General features: G+C 40.6%; 1 protein-coding gene across 2 annotated transcripts in view; it reads right to left on the reverse strand.

The window, feature by feature from the left end:
• Positions 1-392: 392 nt before the first annotated feature.
• The window catches only part of gcgrb (glucagon receptor b), a 56,120-nt gene continuing 37,169 nt past the window's right edge, over positions 393-19,343 (reverse strand). The window contains exons 2-14 of one of the 2 annotated variants that reach the window (XM_029433927.1): positions 16,061-16,181; positions 15,820-15,916; positions 15,645-15,752; positions 13,450-13,538; positions 12,940-13,046; positions 12,044-12,200; positions 10,470-10,629; positions 8,514-8,574; positions 8,210-8,279; positions 5,502-5,590; positions 5,240-5,384; positions 3,118-3,159; positions 393-2,765 (exon numbers count right to left, since the gene is read on the reverse strand). In XM_029433927.1, coding sequence (XP_029289787.1) covers positions 2,349-2,765; positions 3,118-3,159; positions 5,240-5,384; positions 5,502-5,590; positions 8,210-8,279; positions 8,514-8,574; positions 10,470-10,629; positions 12,044-12,200; positions 12,940-13,046; positions 13,450-13,538; positions 15,645-15,752; positions 15,820-15,916; positions 16,061-16,114 — 1,596 coding nt within the window. In that variant the 5' untranslated portion in view covers positions 16,115-16,181 and the 3' untranslated portion in view covers positions 393-2,348. Of the gene's footprint in view, positions 2,766-3,117; positions 3,160-5,239; positions 5,385-5,501; positions 5,591-8,209; positions 8,280-8,513; positions 8,575-10,469; positions 10,630-12,043; positions 12,201-12,939; positions 13,047-13,449; positions 13,539-15,644; positions 15,753-15,819; positions 15,917-16,060; positions 16,182-19,343 lie in introns of those variants that run through there. The other variant, XM_029433935.1, reaches the window with a different exon arrangement.

A 19,343-nucleotide genomic window follows, 5' to 3' on the forward strand; every position in this document is an offset into this window, starting at 1 on the left:
CTTCCTTATTTCTAGATGGCACAGGGCTGGTTTTGAAATTAAAATTTGCAACACGTCCATATAACAAGAGACAAAACCTTTCACTTCAAAATTCTCCAATGCATACCGATCTCCTTCTGTAGTTTTTACATATCGTGAAAGTCAAACGATTCCCCTGAGAGACATTGTGATATAATGATGATGATGTGATGTTCTCCGTTGGCTTCATCCTGCCCTGTAGAGAGCCGCCCCAAGTGGTTAATGTTCTCTATTGTATGCAAATACAGGCATGGAGAGGGAGGTGTTTTCAGAGAGATTACAAGATCAATCACACACAAGAACACACTTACACGTGCGCATATTATTGGACATGTGTGTGTGTGACCGATACATAATTCATCGGCTGACAATTTATCACCATCTGCGCAGCAACAGACTGAGCGGGCATTATAATTTCATGTCGCGGTCATCTCCGTTGGAAACGTGCGTGTTGATTGATAGTAAGTCCGCTGATTGGTCTGCAGTCAACCATGGTGTGGAATAATTGCACTATGATATGCACGCACACACAGATTGATTCATTTCATTTATTCGTCAAATCTTTTAGCCAATGTTGGAACATTTTCTGTCGTGACACAAAATGACAGTTAAGTACAAACATTTCTACTTACTTTGCTCACAAATTTGTCAAAAGTGCGTCAGCTCGCGATCAGTAGACTCAAACTAATGTCTCTCTCGCATGTGTTGTGTGTCGCAATGCGGACAGAATTCAGTTTAATTGGATCCACAGAGACATATAAGACAATTAGGATTTTATATTAAAAAAATGACATTGTTTGTTTTCGGCCCCTCCTGACAATTGCAACATTTTAAATAAAGAACAGCTACAATCACGTTTTGTGTCTTTTCTCAAGAAGTCATGTTTACTCTCATTTTTCAGTCACCTGCCAGCAAAAGCACAAAAAAACAACACATCCCTCCACCCACACGTCCTTGTCTTTATAATACCGGTATTTATTCGTATCAGTGTTGTATTATGTACAGTTCTCTCTCTTATACTTCAAACTAAATATATGTTTGCAATCCTTGATCAAGAAGTTCATAGGAAATCTCTTTGTCAAAAATCCCTGCTGGCTCTCGTGTGACTGAAATCATATTTAAAAAATACCAATAATTATATCCAGTCCATTTCTGAAATGAATTTAAATGTTAAACATTGAAAAGTGGTTCTGTGTTGTACATTTTGCTTTCAGAGTCATGCAATATGAGCCATGATCCCATCTGCAGAAGAAACACCATATCAGGTGTTTCCTCTGTTGGTAATGTCACGTTCTTTTCAAAACATTAACATATTCAATATATTAACACACTATGTTATGAAATGAAAAACTTTTCTGGCACATACAATGACTTTTTATATTGTGTACAAAAGCACCTCTTGTTCTGTTTGTCTCCATTCTACAGAATACTGTATGACTGAAATGCAGGTCCTGTGGGCTTATTTCTAATTACATATATACACTTAAATATTGTTTCAACCATATTTCTCCATTGTCCATATACATTCAGTCAGGAAAATCTGTTTAAAAAAAATTGAAGGATGGGGTTATTATAGACAAAACAGGGAGGAAAGGAATGTACATGAAAGAGTGGATTTGATACCTGCTTTAACCAATTGACAGCAAACCTATCATGGGCGTGTTTTTTTATTTGGCCATTTAAAACCAGAATAAATTAAACATTTATAGTCTCTCTGAAGATCAAAGCATCTTCTGCCTCAACACTGTGTCAACAGTCCGTGCCCTGAATCTCTCAGTTCTGCCTTCTTCCTGATATGAACAAGACATCACGAGTCATGAATGCTGAAGTCCGCATTCAGTTTCATGAAACGAAAAATGAAAAAGAAACAATTTCTTTTGGCACTTTTGAGAGTTTTTTTTGTAGGAAAGTACCACAAATGAGTGTCCACTGCTGCAAACAGACACACAACACAAGCGTGACTCACCACGACAACAGCAATAACAGTGGAGCGATGTGAGCAGGGTCGAAATGGCACTCCTCCATATGCCCGCACGCACACACTCACACACTCACACTCACACACTGGACACCACTAGATTTTCTTTTTAATGTAATTTATCATTCCTGAAGCCTGAAGTCAATAAGTGCTTTTTTCCCCCCAAGGTCCCAAAACCAATAAATATTAATTTGCAGCCGGGCAGGTTAAAACATCCTGTTCTGTGTGGGGTAATTCCTCGTTCTCTTCCCACTCAGGCTGTGTTGTTGGCGCATGACAAACACTGATTCGAAACATCGATACGCACAATCAGTGGCAGTTTTCGTGACGAGGCCTTTAGAGAATGGTGTCCTCAGACATTAGTCTCCTCTCCTTCCAGAGCGTTTGTGCGGCACTGCACCTTCTCCTCCAGACACACGTCCTCGGTGGCAGTGCTGACGTTACTGCCGGTGCCTCGGTGTGGCAGGAAAGAGAACTGCAGGCTGTGTCTGCTCTTGGCGGTCCCACTCTTCCCCGTCCCGTTGCTGTAGGAGACGACTAGTCTGCGGTTCTCCTCGGGTGGAATGGAGCAGGAGGGGTCAGCTTTGTCGAGGCGAGGAGAGTCGCCGCCGGGGTCGCTGGCGTTGTTGTCCTGGAGATAGGGCAGATTGCCGGTGCCGATGCTGCCGCTCTTGATGTGTGGCGTGTGGCTGTGGGTGTGGCGGTACTCCTCGTCGATGTCCTTACCCAGTTTCCACCTCCTCCACTTTTTCAGCATCTCCGACTGCACCTGCGGGAGGACGGGACAGCGGGGAGAGAGAGCAGATAGAGGACAGACACATGAAGATATGTGATGAAGATCAAATAAGATGGCAAGCACTTCATCAGACGGACTTGCCTTCTTGCCAAACACTACATTTAAAAATGTAGAGATTAGATGATGTGTCTGTCCCACGTTGTAGACAAAAAGATAAAGTGGAACGCTTTTAGAGATACACAAAGGACAGATAAAGGCTGGCACCAAGAACACTGATGATGAACAATGTCTAATGTATTGTCTCTACAAAGGGAAAGGAGGAACTGCAAGGAATAGCAGAGATTAAATTAAGGTGGTGCTTGACGTGAAAGCACATCTGTCTCACCTCTTTGTTGACGAAGCAGTACAGAATGGCAACCAGCAGGCCCTGAAACAGAAAGTGGAGTTAAAAGACACTGGGAAAGAAACTAATATTATGCAGTTTTTTTACTGGGTACTAAAGGACACAGCTCTAAATATTTAATCTTTTAATTATTATCAACAAATGCTGTGATATCACTTGTGCATATGAAAGAGCCATATCATATTCCCCACTGTGAAGTTGTTTAAGAAAAAAATACACTGACCATGTTGATCACAATGAAGTTATAAGTCACCCAATGCATCAGTACGGGTTGTTTTCACCTGCATGTTAAAATGGAGTTCTATGGCTGATCTACAGGTGGCGGTGATGCACTTAGGAACGCAAGAGCATGAAAGAAGAAGACTGCTAGCAAGTAAACATGGATGTGAACAAAACAAGTTTCACATTCTTCAAAAAGGGTTTTATGAAGAAGGAAAACAGCATATTTGTTAGAGTTCCAGGATTCAATGCATCTTAGTGAGTGACACAAGAAAAACTTCACAGGGCCTCTTTAATCACTTAACGTTTTCATCCATTTTCAGAGAGGTTGTATCTTGCCCTGTGTTCCCTACAGTCCGCCATGATGGAGTTGTTACGGAATGCCACATGTCGTTCGAAAGCTTAGAGTCGCGTCTATTTAGTGAGAAAACAGCAAGTACAGTAGTCATCTCACACAAACCAGCACACTCACAATCAAACCCATAACTTTGAGCCAACTCACCTATGAAGTCTCATCATAATCCTGTAATCAGTAATAATCCAAAACAAACACTCCTGTGTCATTGCCAAAGGTCCAATAGATCGTTTCCAGTAAAAATATATCCATCATGAAAATCGTCACATTGATAAAAGCCCATGAACAGCTGTTGCAATCTTTGAAATCAGCTGATCGATGTGTTTATTTCCGTGATGATATTTGCTAAAAACGGCACGTATCAAGCTATTAGCGCTATTTTGATGTTTGCTAACGGGATGCCAAACTCTGACCTTTCGATTGACACTTCATTTGAGCCAATCGGAGCTTCCATGCGTTATCTACAGCCATCAAGAGCCAATGAGTGTCAACTTGATAAGGAAGTGCCAGCCCTCTTCTTTTGTTTACAGACGGAGCCAGCAGCAGCAGCACAGTCTCCCGGTGACTCACGTATCGTGTAGCCAATGAACTGCTCTAGCTTTAGACATGTGACAACCATGTTTTTATTTTACAAATGTTATTATCTTTTCATACTTGTATTGATTAATTACAAAATATAAAATAAATACAACAATATTACAATGTATTTTGGTACTTCACTTACTTTGTGTCATTACTACTGACAGGGAATATTGGGTTTATGATAGTTATTTATGGCCTTTTTATCAATAAATATTATAATATCTCCAAATGCACAGCTTGTGAACGCCTGGTGTTATTCTTAGAAAAACCTGTCTAATAAGTTAAGTTTTTATCCTTTTTATCTGACATTTTAACCTGAACTTGGTAACACTTGGTTCTATGTTCATATTGTGTTTTCCAGCTCATACCTACCAGCTATACCATCTTCAGGCATCTTTTTAACAACAAACTTCAGGCGGAGTGTATTTTCTTCAAATTCAGTATATTCAGACCACTATTACTCAGTGCCAGAATCACTTGGAGTGATTATTCAATGTTTTGCAAGAACAATAAGAGAGTTATCTTTTGAATGAGACCAAAATCATGCAGCTGGTGCAAATGGTTGAAGAGCAGCTTCTAATTTACTTTGGGTACGTCGTCTGTAGGTATTTTCGGGTAAATTCCCCCACACTGTAAGAGGTTAAATATGAATGCTATTAATCCATTATTCATCCATTTTTTTAAGCAAGGTCCATGTATTACTTGTACCCAATTAAAAAGTGCTGAAACATTTGACAAAATATGAAATGGATAAAATACATTTGAACACCAAATCATAAGAATTTCCTATAATGTAAAATATTTATCATAGATTTAAGACAAAAGATAATCGAGTCAAAATGCATTTAAAAGATCTTGAATGCAACAGAAAAGGAAAGAAAAAGAGAAAACGCGGATGAACAAACTAATGTTCAAATGTTTGAGTTTCATGTGAAGTTGAGCTCTGACCTGGAAAGAGTTGAACAGCAGGTCGCAGAAGAGGCGAATGAGGCGCAGCATGGAGCCTTTAGGGACCGACTCGTCGATGACGAAGGTGAAGAGGATGGCATGAATCCCGAGCAGAGGAATGAGAATCAGAGTGGACTTTGCTAATCTGGAACCAGAGGAGGAAAAGGGAAATACGATTATATTACAACAAAGGTTAGACACTGCTCATGTTGCTTAGTTGTGACCTTCATCAGGTAAGATCCAAGATTGAGGTAAGACCCACCTGAACTTGTAGTCAGTGTATCTCATCTGATGAGCTCTGAGTTTAGACATCAGGATTTTGATAATCCTTATGAATATGAAGAAATTAATCTGAAAGAGAAGGAGAGTTAAATGATGCAAACAAATATGTTCTGTAGATTTTTGGATGACATAATGTGTAGGAGACTTGAAAGTGCTCTGTGGGATTTCAGCTCCACACACACACACACACACACACACACGCACACACACACACACACACACACACACACACACACACACACACACACACACACACACACACACACACACACACACACACACACACACACACACACACACACACACTGTGATCTAGTGCAGACCCTCTTCAATGACAGAGAACATTAATAATTACAGCACTCAACTTATTAGGGCTCCAAATTTGGTATTGTGTGTATGTTGTCTCGACAGATGTGTTTGTGTGACTGTGTGTGTGTGTTTGAGTGCACACAAACGCAGTATATTTAGGTGTGAATATGTGTGTGTGCACAGTTGAACTGCAGGGTTGTTTGTTTGGGATTGCTGGAGGATGACATATGACGTTACACAACCGTACGGCAACTATTTTAGAGATTACGATAAAGAGAGTTTTTCCACAGAGCACAAACTGTGTGACTTACACAGTGCTGGAAACGTACGTGTTTCTGCATATTTTCAGCGTGTGTGTGTGTGTGTGTGCACACGTACACTTTTGCATGAGTTCACAAAGGTTGCTACTGTTACTGTGCACTTGTGCTCATAAGTGTGTCCATCCATAATGTTGTTTGTCTCTATGGGAACGAGAGGCAGGAAATACACAAGAGGAATTCCACAATTTATTTCTGTGTGTGTGTGTGTGTGTGTGTGTGTGTGTGTGTGTGTGTGTGTGTGTGTGTGTGTGTGTGTGTGTGTGTGTGTGTTGTGTGTGTGTGTGTGCAATGTGCAACAACACCAAAGAGACTCTAGATAAGCAATAGTCTAAAGCTACATATGTTAATCTTACAGTTTATGGTGGTAATCTTTGGGAACTTTATGAAATCATTTAAAATCTGTTTTTGACGATGATGAAGCTGTTACCAGTTTAATCTCTGAACAGACCCGACAAGAGAAGGTTAACAAGATATGACATCATAAAAACTGATGTCTGACTTTAATCTTAGTCGTTCTATCTTCTCAGGCTTCTAACTGCTTAATAAACGAGAACAATGAGCTTTAAATGTGTGTAAAAAGTCTCAGCTACTGACTCAAAAACATTTTCATAAAAATCGATTTTTAAATGAATCCACATTTTTCTGTCAATTATGTTTTTAGGTATGGGGTGGACTAACATTATCAGTAATTTATTGCTATATTAGTGTATAGTGCACTGCAGTAAGAGCCTGAAAAAGAGTCAAGTCACAGTCTCCCCCAGGAGATGTTGACTGAACATCTGGCTGATTTCATTCATTTTTACTCCATAAAATCATAGTTGGAAGCTTCACTCGACTGCACAGAGAGTCATTCTGTCGACATGATCTAAAATACTCAACGAGGAGAGATCATAATGTTACTGTTGTACAAGAATGGATGCTGGGAAACTGTAAAATGAGGTGTCATTCTAAGGGGAATTTTACTCCAACCCTACTTTTGACAACTGCCTGATCTACATACTTTCAAAGAAGCACACATGCACCCAAACGCAAGCATTCGGTGCCTTTTGGTATTTACTTTTTACATGGCAGACATGTTCACATGTCATAGTAGGAAAAGCACAGGTGTATTTAATAACATTAATTATAGCAGCATTCCAATTTAGGGGACATGCTGCTTTTGAAAGTCACTTAATGGAACGGAGCCATTGTTCATGGCAATTCCTCCTGTGCTTTTCCTACTAGGACAATGGAGGAGTGAAAATGTGAAAAAATGGTCTATAGCAGGGGTGTCAAACTCATTTTAGTTCAAGGGCCACATGCAGCCTAATTTGATCTCAAGTGGGCCAAAAAAGTACATTCTGAAAATGTTCACATTTAATGATATATCTTTTTACAAAACATTATGAACAACCTGAAATGTCTTAATAAAAAAAAGGTGCAATTTCAACAATATTATGCGTCAGTTTATCATTTACACATGTGCATTACAACTTACATATCACAGTGCGTCTATAAAGGCACAACACACTTAGTCACAGGTATCTGGAACAGTATTTTACTTTATGATCAAAACAACTTGTCAAGTGCTTGTTTTTTTACACTTTGCAAAGTCATCCCGCGGGCCAGATTGGACCCTCTGGCAGGCCGGTTTTGGCCCGCGGGCCATATGTTTGGCACCCCTGGTCTATAGATACGACCCTCTCCGCCTTGTCAGCCTGTTACTTTGTTTGAGGGACCTGGACCCTGCGTGCCAGTGCTCCTTTAAAAAACCTCTCGGAGCTCAGTTGGTGTCTCTCTCCTCTCTTTTGGCTTGTTCTCATTCTTTGAATTAATCAGTCATTTGTTAATTTCCTTGGTTTTGTCTTTCATCATGGCCGTGCAGCCCGGTTTGTGACAGTATCTCTATTCATAGCAACATCTGCCAAGACAAGGTGAATGTCAGATTCTGTGTTTGTGTTTTTGTGCATCTGTATCTCGATCACATGCCAGAACACTCTGGACTTCAATTTCCTTCATCACATTGTCACACAGAGAACAAGAAGGCGCGACGCAAACAAACAAATACAGACAGTCTTACCAGATAAGCAAAAAGTATAGGAGAACGGATGATCCACCAATATCCCATGTTGATATTCCTCTCCCAGCACCTACACACACACACACACACACACACACACACACACACACACACACACACACACACACACACACACACACACACACACACACACACACACACACACACACACACACACACACACACACACACACACACAGTCATCAAGTATTCATACACTGTAGTATGAATTCAAAGATAAAAGCTGTTACATCTCAACTGCCTTTCATTTGATGTGACAATATTATGACGAAAAGCAACTTACTCCTCATTCTCATACAGATATTTCACTGTGATCCACGGCAACACAAATATGAGTGGTGCACCTGAGAATGACAGAGGCGAAATGTGAATGTGAACAGACTAAAACTTGTTGAGACTGTCGTCACATAACAGATCATGAAGACATTACAGGCGCTCTGCTACCTGGTTCATCATTCGCTCCAAAGCTTCATTTTTTAGTTCACACAACTAATGTGTATAACAAATGACAGTTTGTGCTATGTTTATTCTGTTACCCAGTTATCATGATGACATGATTTTATTGTATTACTTTATATTATATATGTATAATTAGCATTATATATGATGATGAGTTTAAAATCTCATTATATCAGGACAAATATTTCTATTCTCCCCAATGAAGACTTGAGAGGTCTTTAAATATATAAAATGTGGGCCTGTGTAAAGCAAAATCTAATCCGTTCATTAATCTGGTTTCTTCTTCGGGACATGATCTGTTATGTCGGTCGATTATGACTTACTAACATCAATTGGACAATCCCGTTAATATCTTGGCGAGACGTTGATTTGTTATCTCCGCTCAGTGAGGACTTTCATAATCAACAACGTCTAAAATCTCAAGATAACTATATAATTGAATTGTTATCTCAGAATAGCAAGCTGAACACTGAATACGACCATCATAAAGTCATTATTTATTTAGAGACAATAAGACAATGAAGTCGATGTTCTCAAGAAAGCAGCTCGGAAATAATAAACTGAAGCTACTCGGGGTTTATAAATTTGAAAATGAAATACATCTGGGAGTGTGGAGTTAGAAAGAAGTGAGATTACCAGACCCACACAGCTCACTCCTCATATCTCTTCTTTTTAAATTTTATTTGTGGCTCCTCACACCCAAATGCCTGACTGACTGTCAGCGGTCGAGTTGCATTGTGGGTAATGAAGGCACCAGGAGGAAGAAGTATGTGTTGAATAAAAAAAATTCATTCTCGATTGATTTTGATACTATGCCACAATGATACCTACACCATCTTTCCCTGTCTCTGCGTGTCCCTCTATACACTCTGTAGTATGTGTGTTTGCTTGTGTCGTCACTTCAGAACCATACCTGTCTACTAGTATCACGTCACTGAATTATCTGACTCATCTTGAGAAGAGTCATCCGTCCACACAGCTGTTCTGTATTTGCTCTTTAGTCTATTTACATACCTGTTAATTATTCCTTTTCCAGACTACTTCCTGTTGCACACACCTTTGTTCCTGTTAACAACTGCTTGACTGCTTTTGGGTCAGAATCCTGTTTATTCTTCTCACTAACTTGACCAATATCAGTCATCTTCTTTAATAACCGGAGCATCATTACTATGTGATTGGTCACTGTCCGCTTCAGATGCTATCAGCCTCATAGATATGGGTTAGGAGGGGCCTGCTACACCTACTAGTAGGTTCAGATGGCCGTTATCACCTAATCACTAGTTTATTACCGATAAGAATACAAGACTCTACTCTAGTGGCGGTAGTAATTTTGATGGGAGCAAAAGAGGGAGTCACGTACCGTAGTATAAAGTCGAGAACTGTCTAGCTGCTGTCTCGCGGACTACCCACTTCACTACATGGCACCCACCCTTCAGATCTTTTTCTAACCAACCTGACCGTAGCTACAGTATGTCCACAGATAGACCGACTTGACAAAGTCTATGTAGGGAGGAGGTCAGAGTGGATGGATGGATCTAATAATTGCAGGACTTTCACCAAGGACACTGGTGTTTGTGTCCCTTGTAAAACCAAAACTCAACACATTGACTTATCTTAAATTATGTGTTAGACGACACTTTCACTTTCTCAATGTGCAGGTAGGTGCAGTTTGCCCATTTTGCCGTGCCTGAAGCATTAGAATGGTAGTGATAACAACTGATAACAGCCATTAAATGGGCTGATAACACTCAAACAGGTGAGCAGCAGTTGTGGTTCTTACCCCAGCCAATGGCCAAATAAATGTAGAAGTACTTCCTCTCGCTGAAAACGGTGATGACTAGCAGGCTGTGCAGGTAGATGCCCTCCACCAACAGCCAATAGTTGTTGGCCATTACGCTGTACTGCATCATCACCATGGCACCACGACACCACGTAACAGCCTGAAGCAGGACGGGGGAGGTAGAGATACAGTAAACCAAGGTGACAACATTTCTAATAGTACAAAAGTCCAAATTTGAATTGACTCTGAGTTAGACTACAGCACAAATACAGTACTCAAATCCTGTCTTACGACAGCATTTCAGAGAACAAGGACTGATGTCCTTCACATGAACTGATTGATTCTGGGTCCCACATATATTTTTCTCTTTGCTGACAAACCTTCACAGCAATATAAGTTACAAACGCAACACGTTTGATTTTGCTCCCATTTTATTTCTTTTGAAATAAAAGAGCTAAGACTTATTTCTCTGAAATCATGGTCACAAATATGTTCTAATCCATGTTAATGAGCACTTTGCCAAGATTACCCGTCCATCTGACAGGTGTTGCATATCAAGATGCTGATTAAACAGCATGATTATTACACATGCGTGCCCTGGGCTAGTCACAATAAAAGACCGCTCTAAAATGTGCAGTTTTATTTTGAAAAAAAGTCACTCTGGACTGTCAAGTGGATGGATTATGTTGAAGTGTTTACTAACAGGGATTATAACACATTTGTGCACATAATCTGGATGGAAATAAGACTTTTTTTCTAAGATCTTATACTTAAAGTCGTGAAAAATATGAGCAGAAAAAAATGTGTCCAGTGTAAAACATAACCGTAAATATATTTCTAATGTCACTTGCACGTCTGCAAAAAAGCAGCAAATCACATTTACAGGACATTTTAAGTTGCCTACTTCTCATACTTAATGTGGAATTATTATGTATATTTGTACCATTTTATTTGAGATATATTGTATATTCCTCCGATGCAAATGTAGAGCAGCTAAGAAAGAAAGAAGCAAGTAAAACTGGAAGAATTCAGTACCTGGGAATTTCTTGATTTTCTCTTCCTCCCTGACATCAAACATGTCTCACTAATTTGGATATCTTCTTCAGAAAGTGATGATGATACGTGACATTTTATATAGAAATATTCTCATTAATATTATTAATTCTAGGAAATGACACTTCCAAAACATGAATCACTGGTGGAGCGGCTCAACAAATAATATTTGGTAGAATAGCTCCTTCTGCTAATCAGCACCATATGAAGTTATGTGTGTGATAGCTGTAGAATATAAAAAAATGCATATGGAATTGCTTAGATGTCCAAAAAGAGGTTGTAAATACAGATATTCAAGAAATATGGAGTAGCCTTTGTATTTGGCCAACCCTGTGTTTCCTTATTATTATTATTGTTATTTTCATAAGCACTATTTCGCATTTCTACTTTAAGTTGCATTAACAGTGCAGGAAGTAGTGTGATGTCTATATACTGCAGTGAGCATTGTTCCCATGCTAATGAGCTGCACATTAACACGATTCACAGCAGATAAGGGGCTGCCGTGGTGTTTTGGCTCTGACCGGTATGTTGACCCAGGCTTGTGTCCGGGTGTCACTGCCGCTCCTGGGGTCCAGTGTGAGGGTCAGCAGGGTGTCTTTGACCAGGATGGACACGGCTCTCAGGATGAAGGAGGCAAACAGGTTCATGTGGATGTTGTTCCTCATACAGTGGAGCTTCCTGGTGCAGAGGGGACAGCAGTGTGTGACGGCTTTTGACTCTAATGTGTTGTATTCAGCACTCTGTATGCAGGAAGATGACTAAATTATTCTTCCAATCCTTTATTTCTTGCTTTCATCTTTTGTTCTTTACATGTGTTCCTCCTTCCTTCCTTCCTTCCTTGTTTTTTTCTTCCCTGTTTCCCTTCCTCATTTTCCCCCACTTATTCTTATCTTTCTTTCATTGCTTCTTTTTCTTACTTCTCTCTCTCACCTCCTTCCATTTCTCCCCCTTCCTTCCCTCCATCTTTCCTTAGTCCCCTCTTTCTTTTTCCATAGTTTTTTTGGACTTCATTTGTTTCCATTCTTCTATGCCTTTCTTCACCCGTTCTCCTTCCTTACTTAATTTTTTGTTTCTTTCGTCCAAAGCAATTTTTAAAGTGGAAACAATCATGAGGATGCAACTCCGAACAGCAAGAATGTTGCAAGTACATTAGCTTCAAATAGGTGAAATCATTTTAAGTGCAGTGCAATAGCTTCAAATAGGCCAAACCAATGTAGGTGCAACATACAGAAACAATAGAATAAAAACTCAACCATTAGCTTCAAATAAGCTGATCAATTTAAGTGCTACATACAGAATCGTCTATTCTTTCCTTGGTTTCCTCTTTCCTTTTTTCTCATTGTTCTACCCTAACCCTTTATTGATTATTTCCTTTCATTTTCCTCCCTCCCCTGTGTACTCCTCGTACATGTTGTACCTGAAGGTGATGAGGATACCCAGAGCCAGTAGCAGAGCTCCCAAGGAGAGCGAGTATCCCACTGTATACATGATCCGTAACTGACTGAGGATGCGGCCATACTGCTGCTGCAGAACAGGAGAGACAGAGTCAGATATTTCCATGCATTGCCGCATTGCCTTCATACATCCCCCACCCACGCACACACACACACACATACACACACACACACACACACACAGACACACACACACACACACACACACACACACACACACACACACACACACACACACACACACACACACACACACAGATTAAATCTGGCACAAATTATGTTACAAATATTCCTTAAGAATATTTGAACAGATGGGATTATTTTCACATGGTGAGTATTTTCAGATTGTGTCACATTAACAATATCAACCAACCATCTGTCGGCTTCAAACTGTTACACACGCACACACACTTTTACAGACGCACACACACTTTTACAGACGCACACAAACACACTGTACTGTATAAACACACCTCACCAGGGTCGTCCTCACATTCGCTGGTATTCTTTTGTGCCCATTGACCCTCTTCACTGCAGACTCTGTAGACCAGACCCTGCGGGACTGGGAGACACACATTAGGACAGTTTACATTAGGATGGCTTGTGTCCCTCCCACTTCGCAGAAGTCGCTGACTAATTATATTTATTAACATTATCTTATCTGAAACAAACCAATATTGTCGATCATTAAAGTTCGTTCTTGACCTTGGAAACAGTTCAATCTTTGACTAAAGCTCCATAAAAAGCTAGTGAGTTCGCTGAGTACATTTAAATCCATTTACTCTCTTGTCTGTACGGTTAGCATGAAGCTACAGCCAGCAACACTTAGCTTAGCACAAAGACTGGAAACAGGAAAATAGCTAGCCTTTCTCGATCGAAAAGGTCAAATAAAAGCAACACATCTTATGCTCTCCATTAACACGTCAACTCCCCGTTGTTTAACCCGTACAGAAATGTGCATGTGCTGCTCTATTTCCTGGAGTCTCTGCTGGTTGCCTGGCAACTGCTCTGTCAGGAAAGAGTTGATAAGTGAGCTTTAGAGGTCCCGTCAGGTGGATCGTGTTACCTTTTGTTCAGACAGAGCAATTGTCCAGTCTTTGTGCTAATCTAAGCTAGCTAGCTGTAGCGTCATGTTTACCGTACAGACATCCTCTCACCGAACTCTCAACAAGAACGCAAATAAGGATATTTTCTAAAATGTCAAATTATTCCGACAAAATGTTCTATTTCTCAACAAAGAAATGTTTTGATTTATTTTTCTTTGTTATTGTCCTGCAGATTGAGATTAAATCAAAAACACATAATAAATATGAATCCTACTCAACCGTGCTTAAAATGTAACCTGAACAGGGCAATTAAGTCGCTATCTATGATGTGCGTGGTTGTGACTAACTTGTTTTATTATTGATAAATCTGCAGAAGATTGTAATTAAAACAGTGAAAACATTTTGTCTATACTACCATAAAGAAATATAAAATAAATATCCATCACAGCTTCCCAGATCCCCAGGTGACTTTACACTAACAAGTAAAAGCAGAGGTAGAAGAGGTGGTTTGACGCTCCACACTTCCTGGAGAGGACAGTGAGAATCCCCTGCCAGGCTGCTAGTCCACAGGAGATAATAGAGACAAGCTCACCTTCACACCTATTAACTGCTTCCAAACTACGCTGCAGATCAAATCTTGGCCCTTCATGCTGTTATCTAGCTGAGACAAAAACGTTTCAGAAAGTCTTAACACTACTCTCAGGTTGATAGTGAGAGTGATAGCCGACTGATATTTATCACACACAATTAACAACTTATCCACTCTCTGAAACCGCTGTACACGACTCAGGAGAGCACTCTTCAAACATACGGTTCCTTTCATCTCACTGAATGACAAGGACATATGCAAAGCAATTTCCATTCAGTCCACAGAACTTGAAAGAGCTCGTTCTACTCTCACATCATGTTCCTTAAATTTCTCAAACAAACTCTCGTCAGCACTTCAACAAGTACAACAAGGATTAAGTACAGTAGCAGGTTAGACAAGCTCTCACATCCAGTAGTGCACTTCTCATGCAGGTGTTTTAAAGAGGAGCTCTAGTTTGAAAAAGGGGAATATTTCTGCACACAGCTTTTGGAATTACTCATTTTAATTCAAGACATATTGCATTATTGTTTTAATTATATTTATGACACTTACCGTTAACCTGTTTACATTTCTAGCATTGTGAACATTTGTTTTTTGTACCTTACTGATGTTTACATTTAATGTATTTGCACTCGATATATTTGCACCCCAAAATGATCATTTTGCATATCAATGACTCAGCCTGTGCTTCCCTGTATTTGTGAAGAAAAACGAAGAATCCAAAAATGGACAAAAGTCTTGATTATTGAGGTAAATGTAGGCTACGTTTATCAACAGCAAAACTATATGAAAACATCAGTTTACAAACTTTAACACTTCGGATTTGTCCAGACGTGTAGCGCGCCTACACAAGCGTGAGGTTATTTATGCAGAAGTGCATTAAATAGTGAGGTTTTAGCAACACAAAAAGCATTTGTTTGGAAAGTAGTGAGCATATGATGGATGTTTTGATATAGTTTTGCCATTTACTTCAATTCATCAAGACTATTCTAGTTTTTTTTTTTATTCGGAAGTATTCTTTAAACACACCTACCTTTGTGGTACCAGGGCAGGAACCATGGGCAGGAGACATTGACGGTTGTTCCCGGGAGTCCATCAGGCCAGCAGGCGTACAGGTCAAAGGTCCTGTTACACACCAGCCCTGCAGAAGAGAGCAGAGCTTCATATTCCTGCAGACACAAGCTCATGCTGGGAGGAGAAAGACTCACCTGTGGCGGGGGGCGTGGCGTTGAGGTAGTCCAGGCACTGGTTTTTGTAGCCGCTCCACTGCTCCTTCACAAGCACCAGGGAGTTAGTAGAGGAGACCTGCAGGAAGAGGAAACTTCCTGAAGCTTCATGTCAAGTGTCAGCAACACAATCACAGCCTTTTTCTCCCCTTCATCTAGATCAAGGACACATCTCAGTCTGTATGTGGGTGTGTGAAAAAGAGGGACAGGCAGGGAGTCGTACCTTTGTGCATCTGCAGAGCATAAGCAAGGCCAAGAGGAGACACACCTGGGACATCCCACTGATGCTGGGAGGATGGGGGTGGGTGGGGACCAGAACACAGAGGAGGCCCGACACATGTGGCCTACACACACACGATATGGAGGAGCTTGTTAGTGAGAGTGTGTGTGTGTGTGTGTGTGTGTGTGTGTGTGTGTGTGTGTGTGTGTGTGTGTGTGTGTGTGTGTGTGTGTGTGTGTGTGTTGGGCGTCTTTTGAACTGCAACTGAAAGAGAGATGGAGTGAAATAATGAAAGTATCGAGAATCAATGAAAAGAAAAAAAACAAGCGACAATCAGTGATATACTGACTGCGCACACACACACACACACACACACACACACATACACACACATACACACACACACACACACATACGTGCTTTACATAGCGGACTCTTCCACTATGCAACATTTTTCAGGACATTTACTGCGAAATTGAAGCACAAAAGTATCCGGTGAGCTCAGCAGATGATTCAATAACAGGATTGGACAGCAGGGGGAAGTGGGTCAGAGGTGAAGATGATGTCATCATGAAGAACAAAGTTGTGTATGTGTGCTGAGCCTCACATCTACAGCAGCAGCACTATTACAGTGAACAGCTAGAAGATTTTACGTGTTGGATCTTCGTATTTCCTGCGACACCCGTTGACCGTCTTCACCCACGAAGTTGGAGAACAAAACGAAATCTGAAACGTTTCTGCAAAAAACACCTTGACCATGGAAACATTTTTGGCTAAAACGTTTCAAATTCCACTCTGTTCCGGTCTCTGTGCTCCTGTTGAAGGGCCCTGATGATGATGTGTGTGTTTCTGTGTGTTTGTGTCCATGGCATTGATCTGCTGCACCTCACAGAGATTTAAACCGAACATCGATAGCCTGTCGTGTTATCACAGCACAGAGATTAGCACCTTCATTTTGAAACAGAGCAAACCCCCCATACTTCGAACTGCTGCTGTTTTTCTTCCTGCAACAGAACTTTTCTCTTGTGGCGTTATAGTAATAACCCTCCCTTTACGATCACATGCAGCCCTTATCAACTGAGCAGCAAGATGGGAAGTCGAAGAACAGACGGACAGGTTACATGCTCCTGCAGGTAGATTAAACTGTACCAGGGTGAAAAACATTTGTGATGAAATATATTTATAAAGAAATAGGCGGAATATTTTCTCTGTGAATGATATTAATATGAATTAGATTATGGAGCCTTATCAGGGCAGCTATGGATTCAAGTAACCCAAGAATGCATGATTCTTTTCTGTGTATCCCAAGTCTGATATATTGTATTGCTCTGTGCCATAAATCTCTATTGTTGTACAAAACGTGCTAAAAACACATCAGTGAGCCACAGTGTTGTACTGGGTGACATGTCCCTTCCTTATAATGAACACAGGCAGGTTTATTTACAATCAATCGCACATAAAATGTCCTGCTGCTGTAAATACTCACTAGAATCAAGCATGTGTTCATTCGCAGCTGAAAATGGTTTCTAATAAATTCACAATATACTTCAGTTTGAGTACATTTTGGCAAAACCCTAGTGTCCAGCTGTTTTACAAGGTACTGAGCATTTTTAAAAGAGACACTAAAATATAAATAAAAGTAGGAACTAACGGGCTTAGTGCTGAGCGCCACAGAGGTCAGAAAGTATTGGTACACTAACTGTCACATTGTTGGCTTTGGTTAATTCATTTGATTTGTTGACAATATCAGCAATATTATACTTTTCTCTAAGTAAAAAGTGTGAAAATGGAGTGGAAGAGTCCGCTTCGTTTCTGGGTTGTTGTTTTTTAAACTAGAAATCTAGAATGAAATGTTAATTGAGTATGAAGTTATGAGTTGTTCTAAAATAAAACTGTTATGATTACTGTAATAACAAAAAAATAATGTTTTGGTCATCATATATAAATTATGCAGCCTTATGAATAAAATAATCAATTGAAAGTCGGATCACTTTTGATCCAACATGTATTTTTGGGTTAAATAGGATCTTTGTAATCTACAGTTTATGTAATTTCATCTCATATGAACAGAGAGCAGAGATTTACTTGATTTCCATGGACGCTGGGCTTACGAGTGCATTCGTGTAAGTTTGTGCGTGTGTGTGTGCGTGTGTGTGTGCGTGTGTGTGTGTGTGTGTGTGTGTGTGTGAACATGTGTGTGTGTGTGTGTGTCTGTGTGTGTGTGTGTGTGTGAACATGTGTGCCTCTGGCAGCGCCTGTGTGTCTGTTTTGAGTTAACCACAATACTGAGAAGAGGACAGCGGATAATAACAGGACTGTCTCAAACTGATAGCCTTATCGACCTCTCAGGCAGGTTTTACATTACACACACGCACACACTCACACACACTCACACACACTCCAGCATGCTGTGGAATGACGATGTCCTAATGCCTTTTGCAGCCTGTGTAAATCTCTGGCCAAAACAACCTGATACTATCCTGGAAACATCCATTAAATCCTAGTTTTGCTGCTTTTGGGTGAACTTATCAGTAAGTGTGTAGTGCTTCAGTATCTCATCTTTTTCCAGGAGTGAAAAATAATATGCCTTGCTTGATGACTGCCTTTAAAAAACTAATTCTAGAGGGTTTTTTAAATAAGAACCAAAAGGCTGTGAAAGTTTCCTAAATAAAAAAACAAAACTCTTTCGTTATTTTCCAGACGGATTGAGTGGCAAAAGGTGAAGATCAATATCCTGCAACATGGCTGCCGTTAGGAGAATCTGCAAAACCGGGAGTAAAAAAAACGATTATGTTCTTAAAATATAGACAGTCGACAATGGATGTTCCGGTTATATGTGGACAGGCTTGTACACGTATTATTTTATTAAAAAGATGATATATTTTACTAAACCTTTTTATTTAGAAAACTGTAAGCTAGCTTCAAAAACGACTTCATGAAAGAAAGGGAAAGGAAAGGAGAGACCCTGCCCGGAGGAAGCCCGGGGCCCCCGTCTGGAGCCAGGCCCAGAGGGAGGGCCCGACAGCGAGCGCCTGGTGGCCGGGTTTGCCACGGAGCCCGGTCGGGCACAGCCCGAAGAAGCTACGTGGTGCCTCCCATCCATCCATCCTGTGGGCCCACCACTCATGGGAAAAAACGCTGGGGTCGGGTGCGCTGTCACATGGGTGGCAGTGATGGTCAGGGACCTCGACGGACCAGACCCGGGCAGCAGAGGCTGGCTCTGGGGACGTGGAACGTCACCTCTCTGTGGGGGAAGGAGCCGGAACTAGTGCGGGAGGTGGATCGC

The sequence above is a fragment of the Cottoperca gobio genome, chromosome 1 (genome assembly GCF_900634415.1).
Source record: "Cottoperca gobio chromosome 1, fCotGob3.1, whole genome shotgun sequence".
NCBI classification, from domain to species: Eukaryota; Metazoa; Chordata; class Actinopteri; order Perciformes; family Bovichtidae; genus Cottoperca; species Cottoperca gobio.